This window comes from Xyrauchen texanus, chromosome 4, assembly GCF_025860055.1.
Source record: "Xyrauchen texanus isolate HMW12.3.18 chromosome 4, RBS_HiC_50CHRs, whole genome shotgun sequence".
NCBI lineage: Eukaryota > Metazoa > Chordata > Actinopteri > Cypriniformes > Catostomidae > Xyrauchen > Xyrauchen texanus.
Window position 1 is genome coordinate 50,885,814 of NC_068279.1, and position 23,377 is coordinate 50,909,190.

Sequence of the window (23,377 nt, forward strand, 5' to 3'; positions counted from 1 at the left end):
AATATACTGTTCAGATCTTCAAATCCAAATGTAATCTAAGCCCCATAAGCTGATAAAACATGAGACCTGGGGATTTAGATTTTGTTTTTTTTATTTTATCGTTCATTTATTGTTTTTATTCATTGTTTATGAGGATAGTTTTTGGGGGATATGATAAGAGCTGCATTGTTTGTACAGTTAATGGTGAGATGAGGTTTGGTTCTCTCTTCTATTTAATGTTAGTGTAAGACATTTTCTTTTTTGCTATTTTTTTTCTTGTTTAAAGTCCCCTGATGTTTCACTATTAAAAAAATACTTTAAAATAAAGACTACTCACTGGACAACTGAAGATGTGTGTATATATACATTTAAATCATATAATATTTGTAGGAATTATTGTCAGGTAACCTACTGTAGGCACATAGGTAAGAGTAACTCCACGTACAAAGAGGATTTTTTCAAAAGAATACCTTTAATTTGTAAAAGGAGAATGTAAATAAATAGATAAACAACAAATGTTCTCACATAAATATCAAATCACACACTATTAACATTTTAATTAACTTTTGTATTTATTGATACAAAAGAACACAGAGGGACGTTTTCCCATTGCACCAACAGAAAAGCATACAGAATACACTATTAAAATATGTACTAAATCAGATGCTTAGTGTGTAGAACAATACACAACAGAAAACAACACATTCATCACATTTTCTTCCCCTAAAAAGAAGTCTGAAATGTTTATCATTATTTTAGTAAATACACAAAAAATAGGAAAGAACTACCACATGCCCAATAGATTATCAGCAGGTGCTGTGGGGGGGAACTAAAGTAAAAAACAAGAAAAAAATCCTACACACTGTTGAAAACAGTAAACAATTTCACTACGTTTTAGTCATGCGAAGATATTGCATTTTTTCAGTAACAGAGTAAAAAACAGCAGCTTCACAATGTTCAGTTGCAGAGCATCATTTTTGTTTGTTTGTTTGTTTGTTTTGGCCAATCCAAACCTATAGCTGTTCACATAAATAGGAAGAAACGGGGGGAAATGCATGTTCCTTGAGCACATACAAATGCAGTGACACATTAGAGTAGTCATTTCAACAGAGATAGTATATCTTACGAAAGTATTTATGGAGAAATACATCAAGACAATTTTTTCTACTTGTCAGCAGTCTTCTAGATTGGTGACTACAGCTGCACTATATATGAGATCAGAGATATCTCCCAACGAGGTCTGATGGTAGTGTGACAGGGCCTGATTCTGTCTATGTAAAGCTCCCTCCAAACTGGCTTGATGTAAAGGAATCAATTGGCACAACAATAGGATTTCACCTGATGTCCAGATAAACCTTCAGGGTGTGCTGTGAAGCTGTTCATCTGCCAGAGACCACTTGACTGATTTTGAAAAGAATAGTGGGCTGGCATCTCTGATGCACAATCGGAGAAAGATGAAGCTCCAGATGGATCGGGGTGTCTCTTCCCCCGGGGCAGAACTCCAGGCAGGTCTGGAGAAATGGGTGGTGAGGGTGGTGTTGGGTGCGGAAGATTTTGAGACCAGAGACTCAGAGCCGCAGAACTCTGCACTGAGGTTAAAGTCGATGGAAGTCTAGTTGCAGGAAAAGGGTTCGAGCTTATTGTCCTGCTTGGACTCACTCTCCTTACTGGTCTGGTCAGCTTCTTGCTTTTCATACTGCGAGCTCGTCTGTTTTGGAAACACACCTGCCAAAAAAAAGATTAAAAAGTAAATAAAAATCCTTTGCCAAACGATTTTTAAAAAATAAAATAAAATTTCATTCGCCGCATGCTTTCAGCTACAGTTTAATTACCTGAATTTTGCTCTCTGGAAGCAGTGTGAGTGCAGCCAGTCTTTCGCGCAGGGTGATGTCCGGGTACGGGGAAACCACAAAACCGCGCTCCAATTCTGACAATTGAGCGCGGCTGAAAATAGTTATCTTCCTTTTCCTCTGTCCCTCTGGAAGGTTAGTTCTTTTCAGTTCAGGAGAAGACAACGTTTGCTCTGTTGTTACATCTAGAAATACGTAATGTGACTTGTTTAGCAAAGTGTTTAGCTACTTTTAACGCTCAACAATTGCATGCCGTTTCGAAAGGTTGTGTAAAAGATGGGATGTTGCCTATAATTATTTCCAGTAGGCTTTGCTGTTTTTACTTTCATTTATTCTTTATCACTGTCACACATGACGTTAAGTTTAACATTAAAACAAAAAAGGCAAACATTGGGTCATTCTGCTTTTGTGTTGTGTTGTGTTGTGTGTGTGTGTGTGTGTGTGTGTGTGTGTGTGTGTGTGTGTGTGTGTGTGTGTGTGTGTGTGTGTGTGTGAGCGTGTATTTATCACTTTGTGGGGACCAAATGTCCCCATAAGGATAGTAAAACCCGAAATTTTTGACCTTGTGGGGACATTTTGTTGGTCCCCATGAGGAAAACAGCTTAGGCCTATAAATCATACTAAATTATGTTTTTTTGAAAATGTAAAAATGCAGAAAGTTTTCTGTGAGGGTTAGGTTTAGGGGTAGGGTTAGGTATAGGGGATAGAATATAAAGTTTGTACAGTATAAAAACCATTATGTCTATGGAAAGTCCCCATAAAACATGGAAACACAACATGTGTGTGTGTGTGTGTAAAAAGAATAGCGGATGCCAACTTTTACAGCGTGTTATTATAGGCAAAAATAAATAAATAAATCAAGTAACTATGTTTCATTTTTAAGTGTTTTAATAAACTTTTTATAATGATATTGCCTGTGTTTCCAACTTGTCCTATTAACAAATATGCACATTACTAAATTCAAATAGTATTTAGTATTTACTCACTCTATATATTTTTATGTCCCAAGTTATGTGTCAACCCTGACCTGTTATCATGCAACCCCCCCCCCCCCCCCCCCTGAAAATAATACACAATAATGATATACAAATACACTCATATATGTCATAATGACATCATCATCCTTTCTTTTTTTATCACGTTATCTTATATTTTAGGCTTGTTTGTAGGAGACAACATTAAATCGTCATCCTTGTTGCCACGATTTTGTACAGGGAGAAAAATATAGCCTATAAAACTGGATATTTGCAGAAATATCAGCATTAAATTTGTCGGCATTTATATGTGTTATGACCTTATCTAGAAATAGCTAAATTAACTACTAAACTGTCAACCCTGTTGTTTTTATAAAGGCATAGCTATCCAATATACATTAAATAAATAAATACATTTAGCTTAGATGGCACATTGCAATTTCTTAACACTTAAAAGACATTCTTTGTCTGATATAATGTTAAAAATCTTAAGCATAAAAAGCATTTACTCTAAAAATCAAAGTTTTCAAATGTTAAAAGCGCCGATTTCTCGGAATGACTAAATTAATTTTCAATAAACAAACAAAATGATCTTTTTTAAATCAACATAATATATGCTCACCTGTAAACCTGACTATGTTTGTGTTAAATATAAAATCTCTTTCTCTTTCCACCCTGACTGTTTTAACCAAATCGAACGATTGGTCTAAAATAGCCATAGCCCCGAATTCACAAAATAACCGTTGATTTACTTTAGTTGTAGGCCTACTCCTCCTGAGTAAGAGGTTTTTGTCCTGTCTACATCCAATGATGAAATGTTTCAGAGTGCATCTAAACCCACCTAGTTTATTCTCGCTCCTTTTCACACCCACCGGCGCCTATCGTCCTTCAAGGTGTCATTGTTGGCATAGTGACAGTCTATATCTCTATGCGACTCAACACACAGTTGGAGAAAATAGTTCAACGCCTTCCACTTTGATCCCCCACCCCCCAGTAGTGTCCCCTCCACAAGCATGTCTGACAGCGTTGTGGACAGGAGAGCAGAGATTCAGATAGCCTACTGTCTGATGTCCTGCAATTGTCCACCAGAAATCCTTTATCAGGCAAATAACCAAACACTTCTCTTGCCTGTCTGTCTCACTTATATAAACTCATTTAAACCAGAGAAAATGTTGGACCAACGTTGGAGCACAAAACAAGTTTATATTTTACATCGTATAAATCAAATCAAACCACATTTTTTGTATGTGTGGCCTATAATGAAGACAAAATATATAACATAAATAACACAATAGGCTACAATAATAGTTGATAATGTTGGAAAAATACACTCTTATCAGAAGAGTTATATTAAACTTGTCTATTTCAGTTAAAGCCATTTAAGTTATAAAGCTGTCTCATATGTGAATTTCTCCTTTAATTCTATAATATAACCACTAGGTGGAGTTCTAAGCATATTTTCTGTATTCTCATTGTTTTAACGTATGAAGAAGACTTGTACGTGTTTTTGTTGTGAACGCAGTAAAAGAGTGACGCATATTTCGTTCTGTGAGTACTCTGAGTTTTTATTAAAACCAACAGATAACTGAAATCACTTTACAATAAAAAACGCAAATAAATGAAAATGAGGTAGGCTATATTATATAAGTGGACAGTACAAAAACCTCTTACTCAGGAGGAGTAGGCAGTGCTTGCTATATGCCGAATAAATGTATTCCCTGCATGGTTGTGTTTTCTAATTTCGATGGATATATTATTATGTAAGGATGATATTACTTGTGCGGATTAAGAACGGTGTACAACCGAATGAACCGTAATCTAAACCCGAGATTACTTCAATAATCTGTGCGTGCGGTAGGTATGAGGCTTCAGCTCTTTCAGGTCAGGATTCAAAACACTCGAAAGACAAATGTTTCCCTCTGCATATCAAGGCATTTAGCCTATTTGCGCATGCCTGAGAGAACCCTTTTCGCCAAGTGCAGCACAATTCTTTGATTTGTTCTAAAAAGTCAAAAAAATCTAACTCGTTCATTTACATAGTCCTAATTAAACCTTGCTACTTTAGTCTTGGAATACACGTATTTCACGTTTAGTCGATTCCGGACGATTTGATACTGGCCCATTCGTGGTGTCACAAGCGCCAGGTAGCCTATAGGGAAGTCGGCCCATGCACGCACATCACACAGACGTCTATTTGATGTGTGTGTGTTTTCATCTGGAATGTTTTTGCGGTGCTTGCTATTCTTCCATACATCTATTTCCTCTTAGATGTCAAAAGGACATTCAGCAGATGTCTTCGAGACATCTTTGTTTATCAGATGTTTCGGAGTCAGTTTACTGTTGAGGTCAGTGTAAATTGCGTCTCTTTCTTTAGGTTTAAGAACATTGAGGATTTCTCTGTGTTCTGATCGACACACCATTCTGTTTGCATCCAAACTTACCAGTGACTGAGCTCACTCAAAAAATAATATGAAGGTTTACGCATTTCATTTTAATAATAAAATTCCTGGGCTGAGTAATCATTATTAAAATAAAATAAATTAGCCTACATATGTTAAGTTTTATTAAAATTAAATAATTTTAATTTGGTTAAACATTAGGCTACACAAATCAGTGTGATGGAATTTTAATATGAAAATGAAATATTAAATAGGCTTCAAAATGTATTTGATTATTGTTGTTCAATTTCACAGCCTGATAATATTTCACGTACAGTGAACCATCTTTATTAAGGGGCATATTGCAGGGTAATTGTATAATTTTCTTATCTCAATTAAATTTTGTAGGCCTATTCAATTTATTCAAATAGGCTTCATTTGAATCGATTTATCTAAGCGAAGTTAATTGACTAAAAAGTTTGACTAAACACACTAATTAATTAATTAATTAATTAAAACGAATTAATTAAAAAATATAGCATGTGATAATTTAAGGTAGAAAGCTGTTTGAAACTACCTATGAGTGCACTTTCAGGCTATTTTAGAGAGCCGGTAGGGTGGGAGAGATATACACTAAAAAACGTCAAGTCGTTATTTGAATAGCACTTTTCACAATACACACCATTTCAAAGCAGCTTTACAGAAAATCATGCATTAACAGAAAGTGAAAACTGTCAAATCTTTAAAGTCTTAGTCATCATTGTGTAATTTGATTAAATATGATTGTACATTGTGTATAAAAATAAAACATTAAATTAATAAATCACAATTGTGTTTAGAACCCCAGTGAGCAAGGTGACTGTGGCAAGGAACGCAAAAATCTAAAAGATGTTCTTTAATGGAGAAAAATGACCTTGGGACAAACCAGACTCACTGTGAGGGCCAGTTACCTTCTGGCTAACCAGCATGAATATAATTGCCAATATTAGTTATTTGATGTGTGCAATGCAAGTCATGGTTTAAAATTATTAAACTAAGGGCCAGTGTTTAAACAAAGATTTTGTATGAACTGTAAGATTAATGACGAATGTCTTTGATGTTCATCCTGGATTAACTGCAGAAGTTCACATAGATGCAATTGTTCTTTGTTAGTTGGCCGATTAAGTTTTTGTTGGAAAATAATTGATATGCATTCCATTTCAAGTGTGTAGTCCATCATTAGATCAAGGTGATGCAGGCAGAGATCAGTGAAGTATATTGCAGGCATTGTATTACATGAAGTATTCAATGTCTTATGATTGGAGTTTGCATCAGTTCATCCCCTGATGTCCATCGTAGACTAAGGTGATGTCTGACCGGCATTTAGTCGTCATCACTCAGAGACACATAGCAGTGTAGTCCGACAACAAGCAGGAACGAAGGTGGATCTGGCTCTCTGGATATGAATCCTGAGATTGAGACAGGGAAACAAATAGAATTATATTAGATTAGATGCCATTATATATTTTGCAGCTATAAAGCATGATAAATGTTTCTGGTTCCGACAGACCTATAGGCCTACACCTAATTGTGAATTGAAGATAAATTAGGTGAAAGCCTGGCTAAATAGATGAGTCTTTAGTTTAGACTTAAACAGACTAAGTCTGTGTCTCGGACAGTGTTAGGGAGACTATTCCATATTGTTTAGGAGCCAAATTGGAATATTATCTATGTACTTTGCGAATTTTGCGATCATAATGAACATGATGGAATATAGGAAGAAGGTCACTTAAAGGTGCAATATATAACAATTTTCATGTATTATTAAAAATTTTTTATTTTTACCTTATACCTTATTTTAATTTTTTTGCCAATGTGTGAACAGCTTGTAATGCAAATTAAAACATTAGCCCTTCCCGGACTTCCTAGGTTGCCTGTTAAAGCCAGACTGATTTTCATGCAAAGGGAGCAGGTTGCTTTTGCCGGGAAAATCCAAAGGATGTGATGTTTATGCACACTCCCAAGAGCCTTGCCTCAGTGCTTCAACTATTCAACAGTGACAACAAACTACAACATTAGGTAACGTTATCTTAGAGATGGAATCCAGCAAACGGCCAGCTCCCAGCACAACACGACTACACAAACACAGAGTAAGCCAAAAAAACACAAAAAAACCATGTATCTACTGAATACTGGCTAAGCGGGAACATGACCATGGTCGAGCAAAAACTTGAGTGAACATCTGCAGGGCATTTGATTCCTGCAGGGACCTTTGTTGTTTGTTTCAGAGCTAGACCATTCAAAGCTTTGTACGTAGTTAACAAAATTATGAAGAACGCTGTTCTACAAACATTGGAAATGTGATTTTCAAAGGACAGATTGGAGTCAAATATAACACCTATTCTTTGCTATAGAAAATGATGTAACAGTACATCCATTGAGTCAAATTATATTTTAGCAAATTTCTGGCCATCCAATCTTTGATTTCATTGATACAATCTGCTAATTTGGAGAATTGTGAAATTTCATCAGGTTTCGAAGAAATATAAAGTTGTATCATCGGCATCATAGTGGAAACTTATTTCACGATTCCTGATTATATCTCCCAGGGGCAGCATATACAAGGAGAAAAGCAGTGGCCTTAAAACTGATCCCTGCAGCACACCATATTTTTGTTTGATTTGACATTTACTCGTTTACACAGAAAGTGGTAGCAGTCTGCTAAATTGGCGTAGTGGGCTAAAGCACATAACTGTTAATCGGACGGTCGCTGGTTCGATCCCCACAGCAACCATTGTGTCCTTGAGGAAGGCACTTAACTTTTAACACGTTTCTCCAGGGGGATTGTCCCTGTAATAAGTGCACTCTAAGTCGCTTTGGATAAAAGCGTCTGCCAAATGCATTTATTTAAATGTAAATATTTTTAGAGCCAGTCGAAACGAAATCAATCTACATTTATTTTTCCTGTTCGGTTCAGTTGCATTTATTTAACTCTCAAAAATTCTGGCCTTGATTGATTTTGGTGGACAGGAAGTAGTAATTTCAATATTATTTCAGTTGTAGCCTACTGCGATAAATTAACATCAAAACTTTGATGTCGTTTTAGCCGACAGCCTGTTACAAAGTTTTTAAACACTGTATTTCTTAGAATTTAAATTGTACCAATGTCAGCATTTTTTTGTCAAACGAACATCTACAAAATACACTACAATATCCCCTGTGCTGGCGCGACGTACCAGTTACGTAATTTGTCCGTAATTTTTGGTAATTTCATGATTTACTAACTGGTAATGTAACTACAATGTCGCAGGCCCGTAATTTCATTACATTAAATGACCAATTCACAACGTTGTCATTACGGGCTCCTAATGTTACAAGATAACCAAGAACTTTCCAGTTACGTAATATATTCGTAATTTTGTGTGCAATTGTGCTTAATGAGACTGCAATGTCCCAAGCCCATAATTTGACCGCCTTTCACGTAATAACTCAAGACAAATTGCATTTGTTTGTTTGTTTTGTTGCTGTAGCAGTTGCATAACAGCAAGTGTTGTACATCTGGAAGACAGTTACATATTACAAAAAGGGGTAATATGAAATAAAATGTTAATAGTAATGTATTTCATGCATTCTTTGTTTTGTATCCGTTTGCTTTACAGTCTCAGATGATTAATTATTTGGACATTACATTTTGGAATCCTCTGCAACAGAATACAAACCACAATTTGGGAGCCTGACATGTCAAATTCCTATGTGGAGGTCCTCTGGATAAAGACAACACACACACACACACACATATATTAAACTTTATGAAGGCACTTTATTTAGACTAAATAGGCTTATTAAAGGTTGCAATATATTTATCGCTTGATATGATCCACATATTAATTTGCTACAGTTGTGTAATGCTTTGTAGTAACTTGTAAAAAAAAATGGCCAACTTAACCCCCTATTGTCTGACCTAAATATAGGCAATGTATATGATCTTCACACATAAGACTGCCCACTGACATTTATGTGCATTCCCCCACACATTAATGGTTAAAGAAAGTAAAGATTTGACTCCCATTTGGAAGACACAGGGACCATCACACCAACAAATAGTAAATAAATAACTAAGACAAAACAAGTGTACAACTATCAAATTCCTATTATATCCATAGGTGATTTACAAATATAATTACATTGGATTGGGCCAATAACCAAATTCAATTACTGACCCATCAACTAATGAGTATTTGCACATCACCCCTCCCATACAATAAAAAAAAATTTTCTAGCCAAAACATATTTGAAATATATGCCAAATATATGTTGTAACTGTGAAAGAATTTTTGAAATCGAAAATATAATTAATTTTAACCTTCATTTCACAAAATATATTTCAAAATGTATTTCAGGGTCAAGAAAATACATTTCCAACCTTACAGAATGTGGATGGAGATCAAAAGTATCCATTATTTAAAATGAGAAAAAAAAATGTACATTCTAAAAAATTTTTACCGTAGAGTAACAGGAATATATCTTATATACAACATCTAAAAATAGTTGGCTACAAATAAAAACAGAGCCAAAGGTTTAGCAAGAATTAGATGTCAGATCAAATTTATGTATTTGCTTGTCACATTACAGAATACCTCAGTGTACAGTTGACATTAACTGTCAGAGATACATTTAATGATAACAAGGCATTAAGTGTACTGTATGATATGACATTTTGAAAAGGAACCACGATGCAAAATTGCTATGTACACTTAAAAAAAACCATTTCTACAGTGTGTGATAAATCAGCCGAGAGAACACGAATCTAAATAAAGAGAATGAGAGGCTGAAAAATGAAATACTTAAATATATATAGAAAATACTTAAATATATATAGAAACTAAGTAGAAACATAGAAACGGTAATCTCCATAGAACCACAGTAACTCAAGATACCCCTATACATTCAAAAATGTTTCTTTAAACATAAGAAAATATTGTTGTAACATTTTTGATTAATTTATTTTTCTCTATGGCAGTAAAAGTTGTATGTTTTTGTATGATGCATTTCTAATGAATTAACCATCTCGTACTTTTAGTACTACATGTGTTGGCACAAAACCTTTGCTGCCAGGTTTTGGAACAGTTGAAACATCAGCAACAATAACAAGATTAGCAGGGCAGATTGATACAGTTTTTGCCCAAGTAAAGAGTAATTTTTGTGAACTACTTTTTGTATAACTAGTGTCACCAACTGAAACGGCAAAAATAATCCCTGTTTTCAAGCAGATTCATGGCCCAAACTCAAACAATATATATATTAATAAAGACAATTAATGAATTTAATGAAATTATATATCATTTAAAAAAAGTTTGCATCACAACTTCAAATATTAATTGAAGTAAGCATCTTCACCTCATAATCTTCAAAAATCAAGAAAAGAAAAATCTTGTATCCATGTAATGGTATACATATTTTAAGCTATTCCCATGTACATTCAAATTCCAGACTTTAGTTACTAATTTTAAATGTTACTTTGTCCATTTGATATATTTCCAAAATAATTTCCAGTAAACATGATCAAAATTATTTCACCTTTCCTTTTATGGAAATGTTGGCGAGTTCTCACATGAAAATTTGTTTTTCTAGTGCTCTGTTTTCACATGTTTTTGTTGTAACGTATAGCTAGAAACTGTTTACTTAATTTTATTCTTTATTTGCATTAAAACAAGAATCAAATTAGTGCTTTCAAAGCTTTGGACAGCTTAGTGAACATTCATTACAATTATTTTGTTTACATTTGAATAAGTACATTTGAAAGTATACAGATGCCTCCTTGATTGAACAAGTTCCTCATGAAATCATATAATATTCTCTGTTCTGAGAACTGTACAAGTACTTTTGACAATTAAAATGGAGATGAAGATGTTTTACTCCAAATTTGTAATAGGCCTATTCAAACTTGTCATAGCTTCATAGTGCTTCAGTTCTACACACAAGGTCCACATTAATAAGTCAATGCAGAACTTTCTCAATGGAATTTAAAGACAGAAAAATGTGGTGATTGAACCATTGCTAGTATGTGATTCACACATTAAAGACCACATACTGTAAACATCCTAAAGTTCTGGTGTAATAAGAATTCTCTAATCATATCTCTTACATCATCTTTATTGCTGTCTGTGCCGTCCTCGCTATGACTGCTTAATATCCTGACGGCCAGCTAAACTTTTCCCCCACACCAAGACTCTGAAGATTAATTTTTGGTTCCACAGGTTTATTGGAGTTAGAGAAAAAGTGAAACTGCAAAACAAACAGCAAGGAAAAAATTAGCATAACGCCACTTTCATTCAATCTCAACTTCACATGAATAAAGACTAACTTGACTATTACCGTTGCATATCGCTTATACTCATTTTACATTAATATAAGAGCAGAAATACACGTGCACAACATTAAGGACATTAGAGCACCATAAACGTGCAACTTATTAATGACACACGCGAGAGCTAGAAAACACATAGCCGTACATTCAGACTATCTCTTCAGATTACACTCTACAAACTATTATTGACAAAAATAATGAAGGATAAATACAGACAATCTCACAAAACAAAATATACATACAGACGATGCTACTCCAGACACAAGAAGTCGACAGATATGAATTGAAATGCTCTGGAAATAACAGACTAGGAAGCGCGCGTAAAGTGTGAGAGTTTTCCTGACTACGGGTAACGAGATAGGACATTTTGAACCAAGCGATCTTAAAGTGAACATGACCTAAATAGAAACACATAGGAAATGAAAATTCCTGGAACACATTAGCATACTGAATAAATGAAGAGAATGTTTATCTTTTGTAACTTAAACTTAATGCTTACATTTTCTTACTCATAACAAAACACTCCCCGCCTGACGTGAAGACACGTCACCCCACAGTCCTTTCCTTTTTTTTTTTAAACAGTCCATTTACTAAACAGACCATTATTCTGCCTCTGGAGGTAGAAGGAGAACTATTTCATTGACTGGCCTGAGAAAGAGGCTAGTCCCGCCTGGTTTAATGATCTTCACCTCGACCTGGCGCACTTTCCCATCTTTGCCAGGGAAGGCCTGTGTAATCAGTCCAAGAGGCCATTCATTCCTAGGTGCTTGGCTGTTCTTAAGGAGAACAACGCTTCCAGACTGAATGTTTGGCTGAGTGGACTGCCATTTTTTGCTGGCTTGTAGTGTTGGGAGGAATTGTTTCTTCCAGCGGTCCCAAAAGGTGTTGGACAGGTGCTGAACCTGCCGCCACTGGGACTTGTAGAGGTCTGCAACTCCAAACTCACCGGCAGGAGCAGGCACAATGTTCGTCTTTTGTGTGAGAAGAGCAGCTGGCGTGAGTATGAACGGGTTATCAGGGTCCATAGTCACTGGAACAAGTGGCCTGGCATTGATGATTGCTGCGACTTCTGCCATGAAAGTCACCAGCACTTCGTGGGTGAGCTTGTCTTTCAGCTGGAGGAACATTGCGTCTAGAATCCTCCTCGCTAGCCCTATCAATCTCTCCCATGATCCACCCCAATGGGATGCATGTGGGGGATTAAAGGACCAGATGCAGCCTTTGTCTGAGAGGTAAGTCTTTACAGAAGTGCTGTCAACGTTCGAGGCTATCTTCAATTCCTTACAGGCGCCAATGAAGTTTGTGCCGCGGTCGGAACTGATGTACTTGACCGGCCCACGTATAGAAAGGAAACGCCGTAGCGCATTGATGAAGCTAGAGGTGTCGAGGGATTCTATAACTTCAATGTGCACAGCTCTTATGCTCATGCATGTAAAGATCACTGCCCATCTTTTGCTTTGAGTGAAGCCACCTCTGGTCTTGCGTGAGGAGACGTTCCATGGGCCGAACACATCAAGACCCACGCTGGAGAACGGAGGATCTGTTGCAAGACGATCTGCTGGCAGGTTAGCCATTTTCTGGAGGTTGAGTGGAGCTCTGAGCCTTCTGCATGTTATGCATTGATGGATGATGCTGCTTACTCTTTTCTTCCCTCCGACTATCCAAAGTGCAGCTGAACGGACCGCCCCCTCTGTAAAGTGACGACCTTGATGATGGATTTGCTCGTGGTGGTGTCTGATGAGCAAAGTGGCGATATGATGGTGGCCAGGAATAATAAGGGGAGTCTTTTTACTCTGATCAAGACTTGAATGATAAAGACGTCCTCCGACTCTGAGAAGGCCGTGTGTGTCAATGAACGGGTCCAGATTTCTGAGAGGGCTTGTTTTCGGCATCCCTTCCTGTTTCTGAATGCACTTTATTTCTTGGCTGTAGACTTCCTGTTGAACTGCTTGGATGATTACAGCTGACACTTTCTCTGATTCCTTAACTGTGAATACAGCTTCACAGTAATGCCAGCCCTTGCATGCTCTGTGCTCTCCAAGAGCTGTCTTGAAATGCCAAGCTATGTGAACAAGGCGAGTGACTGCACGGGTTAATGACTTCCAGGTAGAGAACTTAGCAAAGCGTTGCAAATCCAATTGCTTGTTTGAGGCTGTAGTGTTAAAGGCAGACACCAGGGGGCGGATGTCTAAGTCTGTGTTTGGGTCAACAAGGTCATAAGTGCACTCAGAAATGCTGGGCTCCGGCTTTGAGAGAAAATTGGGCCCACTCAGCCAGTTGGTGAGTTTCAGTTGGCCAGCAGGGACGGAACGTGTTGCATGATCTGCAGGGTTCAGGTCTGTTGGCACGTAGCGCCACTGGTCTGGTCGGCTGGATCTTCGGATGCGTACCACCTGGTTGCTGACATAGACATAAAAGCGCCTGGTCTCATTGCAAATATAGCCCAAGACTACTTTACTGTCTGAGTAGTAAGTTACGACATCAAGCTGTAGGTCTAGTTCTGCTGTGACTAGGTCTGCTAACTCAACAGCAAGCACTGCTGCGCAGAGTTCAAGTCTTGGCACTGTGTGTTCAGGGCGGGGGGCCAGCTTGGCTTTGCCCATTACAAATCCAATCTGGTTGTTGCCATTGCTGTCTGTAACTTTCAGGTAGCACACAGCGCCGATAGCTTTGACTGACGCATCACAGAACACACACAGTTCTCTTCTTACCGCTGTCGATGGTGAGGCTTCTGTGTAGCGCCTTGGGATGGAAAGCTCAGCGAGCTCGGACAGAGAGGCTTTCCATGACGTCCAGGCATCTTCCATGGCTGGAGGTAAGGGCGCATCCCAGTCACCGCTCTCCACCGTGAGCTCTTGCAGGATAGCCTTGCCTTGGACTGTGACGGGTGCAACAAATCCAAGTGGGTCGTAGAGGCTATTGATAGTGGACAAGACACCCCGCCGGGTGTAGGGCTTGGTCTCACTGGAGACATTAAAAAGAAAACAGTCAGTCTTGAGATTCCAGTCAAGCCCGAGGCTGCGCTGCAATGGCAGTGCGTCTGCATCGAGGTCGAGGTCTTTGAGGTCACTCGCGTTGTCACTGGATGGAAAGGCATCCATGACCTCTTTGTTGTTCGCTGCAATCTTGAAGTCTCAGATTCGACTTGGATAGCACATCCTGTGTCCTTTTTAACAGGCTGAGAGCAGCTTGAACTGTGGGCAGGGACTTCAGCCCATCATCGACATAGAAGTCATGCAACACAAAGTGCTGCACATCTGGGTCGACGTGGAACTCGTTGCTTTGAACAGACTTGTGTAAACCATGAATAGCCACCGCAGGTGAAGGGCTATTGCCGAAGACGTGGACGTTCATGCGATAATCCATGATGGCTTTGGAGAGGTCATTGTTCTGGAACCAGAGAAAACGTAAGAAGTCACGGTCCTTTTCTCTTACCAGGAAGCAATAGAACATCTGTTCTATGTCGGCCATGAAGGCGATCGCCTCTCTTCTGAATCGAATCAGCACTCCCAGTAGTGTGTTATTCAGGTCAGGTCCCGTTAACAGCACGTTGTTGAGTGATACGCCATTGTATTGGGCACTGGAATCGAATACCACCCGGATTTTCTTTGGTTTCTTCGGATGATACACTCCGAACGTTGGTAAGTACCACTTTTCTTCATCCGGGCTGAGAGGAGGGGCTAACTCTGCATGGCCGTTCCGAAACATGTTGCCCATAAAGGCTAGAAAGTGGTCTCTCATCTCAGGCTTTTTCTCAAAGTTACGCTTGAGAGACATGAGACGCCTCAGCGCCTGTGGCCTGTTGTCAGGGAGCCGTGGGCGTGGGCTCTTGAAGGGTAATGGCGCCACCCAACTGTTGTTTGAGTCTTTTTGTAGTCCTTCATCCATTATCTCCATGAACGTTGTATCTTGAATGGAAGGAGCCAACTGGTTGTCATCCCTGGTTCGCCTGAACACCGTGCATCCAAGGTGGTCGGTTTCACAGATAGGCTGGTCCTCAGAATACGCTGGAGGCTCACTGGTGACCTGGGTGTCTCTGAACCTCTCTTTCACATGGAACACGTTGGGGCACGCATCAAAGAGAGTGGGCCGTTGGAGCTCTGTGGTGTACATGTGGAATGTGCTAATTGTCAGCGATCTGTGAACATTACCTAGGCACACATTTCCAACAATGACCCACCCTAGGTCTAACTTCTGTGCGTAAGGCAGGTTGTGAGGGCCATTCACCTGTTTGCGGACTTTATGCGCTCTGATAATGTCCCGTCCTAAGAGAAGCATAATGGGGGCTTGCGGGTCAATGTCTGGGATGAGGTGTGCCACTGACCTTAGATGAGCATGATGAAGGGCTACTTCGGGGGTCGGAATCTCTTCTCTGTTGTTCGGTATATCGTTGCATTCTATGAGGCTTGGCAACGGGACACGAACAGTTCCATCCAGAGACTCCACTTCATAACCACTGGCCCTTCTGCCTGCTGATTGCTTCACTCCAGCACATGTCCTCAGAGTGTAAGGAGTGCTTGGACTTTGGTCGTTGAACATGTCGAAGAACTGTGAGCGAACCAGTGACCTGTTGCTCTGCTCATCCATGATTGCATACAGTTTCACGGCTTTTTCTCTGTGGCTGGCTGGGAACACTTTGACCAGGCATATTTTCGAGCAGGAGCGATCGGTGAGTTCCCCTCCGCAGACCTTTGTGCATTTGTTGGTGACCTGAGACTGCGGTGAAGCTTCATCCTCCTCCCCGCCGTGCTCCGAAGCAGGGCCAGCCTCCTGCTGCCAAGGTGCGGGTCCAGGGTGAAGCGCTGTGTTGTGCCTGTCGCTCTTACATTCAAAACACTGGACATTGAGCTTGCAATGCTTTGCTATGTGAAACGAGGAAGAAAGACATTTAAAGCACACATTGTTTTCTTTGAGGAGCGTTTTGCGCTCATCGATGTGCTTCTCTCTGAATGCATGGCACTTACGGAGAGGGTGTGGCTTTTTATGCAACAGACACCATTTGTCGCCATCGCTGGATTTTGTTGGAGGCTCACCCGTGTCAGATGTTGCTCTGGGTGACACCTCTGTCTTGTGGACGGAGACTTCCCGCTGTCTGTTCGGCTTCCACGCCGTCCTCTCTGTCCTGAGGGTCGTGTCTGCATTACCAGTGAGGCTGAAGCTTGGGTCATTTGCAATGTGTGCCTGTTGGCTGACAAAATCAACAAAGAAGCCAAAGGGAGGGTAGTTCACCTGGTTTTGACGCTTGTAGGCTGCACCAGCCATCACCCATTTGTCCTGGACACGAGGCGGGAGTTTTTGTACAATTGGGTTGACGCCTCTCGCCGTGTCAAGGAAAGCCAGGCCTGATAAGTCTCCTTCAGTTTTAGCGGCCTGCAGTTCCATTAGCAGATCACCCAGCTTAGTCAGCTTAGGTCCATCTCGGCTTGTTATTCTTGGAAAGTTGTCGATGCGTTTGAACAGAGAATTTTCTATTGCTTCAGCTGAGCCATAGGTTAGCTCGAGCCTTTCCCATGCCATGGCTAGTCCTGCTTCTGGCCTATTGATGTGTATTGCTCTTATCTGTTCAATATGCTCTGCTGAATCCTTTCCGAGCCACTTTAGCAGAAGATCCATCTCCTCACTCGCTTTCAGGTTTAGGCCTCTGATGACAGTCAAAAAGGAACGCTTCCATGCTCTGTAGCTTTGGGGTTTGTCATTGAATTGAAGCAAGCCTGTAGCCACAAGCTCACGGCGGCCTAGATACCAGACAAAGTCATTTTTGTATGAGCTGCCGTCATTTGAGTCTGGCGTTATGACATGATGTGCGGGAGGAGGCTGAGTGTCGTGATTTCGTGTGCTAAAGTGATGTGCAGGAGAAGCATGCTCGCCACTGAACTTGATGTGAGGTAGACGAACGTTTCCAAGCGTCATGTTGAATGGTTCGTGGCTGTCCTCGTACGTACTGATGTAAGGCTGCTGTGAGATGAGACGATGTGGAGCAATATTGTTCTGGTGCGGATAGAAGGGACTGGCTTCAGGCTTTAGTGTTGGAGGTGACGCGTTGTGATTAGGAACCAGCGCTGTCTTTGCTTGTGTGTCACCGTTTTCACATAACTTGAATTCTGGATCCCTTTCTCGTAGTTGATCAAGCACATATTGCTTTGTGCGTTGTGAAGCTTCTAAAGGAACAGAGCCTAAATTAAGGTCACAGCTATGTTTCTCACTCTTTACATCAGCAGCAGCTTCAAATGCTTCTGCTTCAGCAATGGCTGCTGCAGCCTCTTTTTTATGCTTTAGCATTTCTATAGACACTTCCAACTTAGCTTGTTCCCAGATAGCAAAAAATGTCCGCACGGCTTCTTTTTGCCGCCGTCCCCAAGCTGTCGGCTATAGGTGCGTCCCACTGGCGGGGATGAAGCGTTTGCCGCCGAATTCGTCACTCCCATTTCTTGCGAGATGCCGCCGGCGGTCAGACGGCGGGCCGCCCGCTTCATTTTCTCTGGCGGTTGCCTCGCGGCAATCGACCACGGTCGGCCGGCGGCAAGCCGCTTTGAAATAGCCTACAAGGACAGCTTAGACTCTCAAAATCGACCAGCCATGTTGGCTATTATTATTTTTTGCTCCAAAGCCATTAGGGTTTATAACAGATTCTTGACTCTTGATTCCATGATAAGGTAAGGTTTAGGAAATGACATTTAAATTACTTTGAAACTCTGAAGCGATTATACAGTAATATATGTAAAATATATTGAATTATTTATGCACAGGTGAAAATTGTTTACATTTCTTTGATTGATGCACATTGAGACATGCAATAAACCAAAAATAATTCCTTTTTGTAAAACTTACTTGGCAATAAATATCTTTCTGATTCTGATTAGGTTTTAAAATAGATATTTAATACAGGGTATGAACAATTTAGCAGAATAAATTGATGAAGTTAGACTTTTCACCAATGCCTGTATCAGTGAACAGTGAAAGACAGACATGGGGACTTGTGACTTGGTGACTTGGACTCGAGTCGACTCGAGTCGCTATTTTTATGACTTGTGACTTGACTTGACAAAAAATAAAATACTTGAGACTTGACTCGGACTTGGAAGTTAAAGACTCGGGACTTGACTTGACTTGAGACACGAAGACTTGAATGACTTGAGTGTTAATGACATCATGTTTTCAATTTGAATATAAAATATGTAAATTATTTTAAAAAATAAAGTTGATCCAGCTGGAGCGCAGGCTGAGAATACTCACGACACTATAGGCTATCATCAGCCATGCCCTCTCGTACCTTACGCACACCACGCCCACTTAGATCAGATAACACATCAACATGTCAGCCGAGGGGTAACGTTACCGAGGGTCATCGCTTTCGGCTTCAAAAATTATTATCAAGATGGCAAAAGACGAACAGCGCTTTGCAAGACATGCAACGTTAAGATCGCGGACAGCCAGACGACAACCTCCAATTTCGTCCGCCATTTGAAGAGCCATTCTGCCCAGTAAGTGCTTGTCAATTTGTTAATATATCTGGTTAGTTGGTAGTTAGCTAATGTAATAATAGCAGGGTTCCCATGGGTCCTTGAAATCCTTGAAAGTTTGTGAATCTGAAAAATAAAATTCAAGGCCCTGGAAAGTTCTTGAAAATAAACATACATAGATAAAGGTCCTTGAAAGTGCTTGAATTTATTTTGTGCAAGAAGTTTTCTGGAAAAAAAAAATCTGTCCATTAATTTTTTATTTCGCCAACACTTCGTGGCTTATGCTGCATACTAGCCTGCTTGATTTACCTTAGTTACGCGCATTTACGTTAAGTGTTTCCCGCGTGAGGTACTTTGTTTTGTACGTTGCCATGACGTTCACGCGCGCTGGTACCTCAAGGTGCAATACCTTTTAAAAGAGGTAATGACTAATGGATATACTCTGAGTGTGTGTGTGTGTGTGTGTGTGTGTGTGTGTGAGTGAGTGAGTGAGTGAGTGTGGGTGTGGGAGTGTGAGAGCGCGAGAGAAAAGAGTGACTGTGTGTGTGTGTGTGTGTGTGTGTGTGTGTGTGTGTGTGTGTGTGTGTGTGTGTGTGTGAGCACGAGAGTGAGTAAGTGTGGGTGTGGGAATGTGGGAGAGAGAGTGAGTGTGGGTGTGAGAGTGAGTGTGTGAGAGAGAGTGTGTGTGTGTGTGTGAGAGAGAGAGAGTGTGTGTGTGTGAGAGAGAGAGAGTGTGTGTGTGAGAGAGGGAGTGTGTGTGAGAGAAAGAGGAGAAATGTAACAAAGTTTAATGTAGGTAACTGTGTTTGAGAGAGAGAGAGAGAGAGAGAGAGGGAGGTGTTCTGAGAGGAGTCTGTTGGATGTTAAGCTGTTATTTGTTTTATGGACTCAATGTTGAAAATTTAAAACATTTCAAACACTGTTGGCAGAAGTGAAAAATAAATAATTTTATGAAGTTACAATTTTGTTTGATTCCATGATGTATTTTACTGAACATGAGTATTGTAATTTACTGACAGTTACTTATATCTTGTCTTTTCACTTTATTATGATCAGATTCTGCAGGTAAAATTACAATAATAAGGTGACTTGACTTGGACTTGACTTGACATAGCCTGTGACTTGACTTGGACTTGACTTGACATAGCCTGTGACTTGACTTGACTTGCCCAAGAAAAAAATACTTGGGACTTACTTGAGACTTGAAGGTTAAGACTTGAGACTTACTTGAGACTTGCACATGTGTGACTTGGTCCCATCTCTGGTGAAAGACATCTGCAACATGGCCAAAATATCGGGTATACTTTAATTATTTTTTATTAATTTGCAACTATGGTGATATCTATCATAAACATGAAAATCCCTGTTTTGACGTGAAGGATAAACTCAATGAAAAAGCGAAATTATCCTCTGGTTTCACAGTTGCGCAGAAATTTCGTTTATGTCTACATTTTTTCCAACCTCGATTTTTTTTGTTATTTTACCTTTTACAGGTTTTGCAATTATGACCTGTACAAATGTTTAAGAAAGTGTTAAAGTCCCTATAAAGGCAATAAAAAAATCTAAACGCATTATAAATGTTAAAAATGTATTGCTAAAACACATGACAAAGACTGAACTGTGAAGTTCCGCTGTCGCCATATCTGTTTCCGGTTTACTTGCGCGTCGCCCAAAATGTCTTTTTACTCGATGTCTCCAGAATCTTCCGAAAATACGCGTCAGCGATGTTCATCGCATTGTTGATGCCTGGTCCCCTGCTCTGACAAGCAAGAGGGACAAGGGCTTTAAACTCTACATATCGAGTTATCTGCACAACTACAAGGGTAAGTATTTTAATCTAATGTGGTGTGCCGGCAGATAGCGGCTAAGCTAGTTCGCCACGTGTTCATTTTTAATGTAACGTTAGTATAGAAGCTTGTTTTTCTTAGTTTTAAAGCAGACTGTTTGTTAATTTTTGTGATAATTGTGATATCAATTATATTAACTTGGTCTCCTCTCAGTTTCTAATAAAGATCAGGACACCGGTGAAGTCACTGTCAGGGCATTGTGTTACAGGTCCATGAGAAAATCAGAATCAGAATCAGCTTTATTGCCAAGTATGCTTACACATACAAGGAATTTGTCAAGGTGACAGGAGCTACCAGTCAACAACAATACATACAATACCAAAAAACAGCAGCAAGACATGGGTAATTAAAAACAAAAAAGAACACAAAATAAATAATTATACATATACGTACATACACTCACCTTCATACATACCCACATACACACACGTAGTGCAAATCTAATACAATCTGTTTATAAAGAACAAAAAACAGTATATTATGTACAGAGCAATGTAAGTAAAAGCAGATAAACCTCACAGTTTGAGTGTATGGTGAAGCTAGAATTAATAAGACCGCAGTTATAGGCTTGTTACTTTAATAGCCCGATGTTCCTGGGGACTCGGCTAAGGTTATTCATGTTTAATGTAACTCAAATCAAATGAAAACAGTTATTGTAGGCAGGTAAGTTTCCCTAGCTGGTCCCCTCTGTGTAAAATGCGTTCTTATTCAAGTTTTCAACTCAGTCATTCGTTTAAGATGCAATCTTGTGTTATAAGTATTAGGCTATCATGATTATACAGTGAGCAAGCTATATAAATAAGTATTTAATATAATAAAAGTGTAGAGCAACAACCGAGGGTGTAAGGTAAAGGCTGAATATTGTAGATTTATTACAATATGTTGCATGTTTGAATTAAAATACCTGTGGATATGCAACTTCCCACTAATGAAAGTTTTATTCAAAAGGAGCACACACTCTACAAAGGCCTGACTGGAGATTTGCCTGATCTATCCGGTCCTTCAGGTGAGTAGGGATATAACAATAGCACATTTCACTGTACAGTATGATATATCAACCAAAATCTGTATACCAATATTTCATTTTCTTTTTCCTCCCTTTTTACAAACAAATATTCTGCTTCAAAGAAAAAAAATGAAATTGATGTTATCATAAGGGTTCTTCATTATGAACTTGTATGCCATGCATAACATACTGTGGATAGAAATTAGAGGGAAAGTTACTGGTATGATAATTGTGGTTATATTATATTACTATTATATTTAGTGTATTGCTAATCAATATATTGTTACTTCCCAGATGACAGCGGCTCGCTTCAAGAGCAGGTGAAGCAAGTTGGGACAATGTTGAAGACATTTGCTCGCACTGGGCAATCAGGTACAACTTGCAAACAACACCTGTGGTTGTTGGTTTAATTCCCACTGGGGCCACCTGTACATGTAGTAGACCTAGATATAAATGTCATAGTTTAGTAGTTGAAGGACCAGGACTGACTACTTTATTCTTTTATTCTGGGAACCCCTGTAGGTGCAGATCAAACCCTAATGCTGCGACGTCTTGGAATTTGCCGATGTTGTGCTTAGCATGGACGACAAAATGCTATGCTGCAACGTTTCAGTGCCAATGTGTCTGTTGGAGAGTTATCCCTGCCAGGGGATCTGTTACTCCCCCCTAGACACCCAGGAAGATTTGGCGTTGCTTGACAACAGTTTGAGGCAGGATAAAGATCTCCAGCAACGATTTGTAAGTGTGCCGATTTCGTTTATAACGGTATAGGGTAATCTAAAAAGTAAAATTAAGATCATACACTGCATATTCTACAGTCTGAATCCACAGCCTGTCACATTTTAAATTTATGAGAAGCTTCAGAGAAATGTAATTTGTAACATGTTTTTTTTTTGTATTTTCAGCTTCGGTTTTTGGCAATCAAATGTGGGAGGGACCTAAAGACAACCGTGTGGCGAATGCTTCAGAGTATCTTCTCTAATCACCTTTCCATCAATACAACCTGGACTGGTGTAGGGGGATAAAGCATGTTTTAGAGACATGTTCCTGAAGACCATTGTTCAAAGTAAGTTGGATATTTTTTTATATTTAAGTAGATGTGTATGACCTTATGCCATTCAAATGGAATGACAGATCTTTATTTTCTACAGGAGCCATCCGGAAGAACCCGGCAACACAGGATGCCACTGATGAGGCGATCCAGGTTAACGTTACCTGAAAGGAGCATCTGAACATGAAGGTGGAAAAGGCGCCGCACAGCTGAGAGGGACCCACAGCCGACCCCTTAAACCTAGGCTGACTACTGACACCCCAGCATCACTGACAACTGGAACCCTTTCTTTATCCTGCAGTCAGTAACATCAAGACCCCTAAAAAGCCTGCTAAAAGTGTCAGACTACACTCACCCAATCCACACTGTTCACTGTGGAAATTGCTCTTTTTTTTTTTTTTTCTCGTGACCCTGCTTTGAGGGCAGCTCCTTGGATGAATATGGGATGGTTTGTCCTTTTATACAGGCGCACGAGGAATCACTGAA

At 39.6% G+C, this 23,377-nt stretch overlaps 1 protein-coding gene and 2 long non-coding RNA genes across 3 annotated transcripts; 1 reads left to right on the plus strand and 2 right to left on the minus strand.

The window, feature by feature from the left end:
* Positions 1 to 1,150: 1,150 nt before the first annotated feature.
* Positions 1,151 to 3,522, minus strand: LOC127641681 (homeobox protein SEBOX-like). The gene is made up of 4 exons (XM_052124618.1): positions 3,426 to 3,522; positions 1,812 to 2,014; positions 1,422 to 1,704; positions 1,151 to 1,317 (listed from the first exon to the last, which is right to left on the minus strand). The coding sequence occupies exons 1-4, from the start codon at positions 3,520 to 3,522 to the stop codon at positions 1,151 to 1,153; spliced, it is 750 nt and encodes a 249-aa protein (XP_051980578.1).
* Positions 3,523 to 5,849: 2,327 nt separating this feature from the next.
* Positions 5,850 to 11,900, minus strand: LOC127635852 (uncharacterized). Its single transcript, XR_007969523.1, has 3 exons — positions 11,770 to 11,900; positions 11,306 to 11,445; positions 5,850 to 6,629 (listed from the first exon to the last, which is right to left on the minus strand). It is a non-coding gene; the product is annotated as an uncharacterized LOC127635852 (long non-coding RNA).
* A 10,080-nt stretch (positions 11,901 to 21,980) lies between these two features.
* Positions 21,981 to 23,136, plus strand: LOC127635859 (uncharacterized). Its single transcript, XR_007969524.1, has 3 exons — positions 21,981 to 22,578; positions 22,746 to 22,906; positions 22,992 to 23,136. It is a non-coding gene; the product is annotated as an uncharacterized LOC127635859 (long non-coding RNA).
* The last annotated feature ends 241 nt before the right edge of the window (positions 23,137 to 23,377 follow it).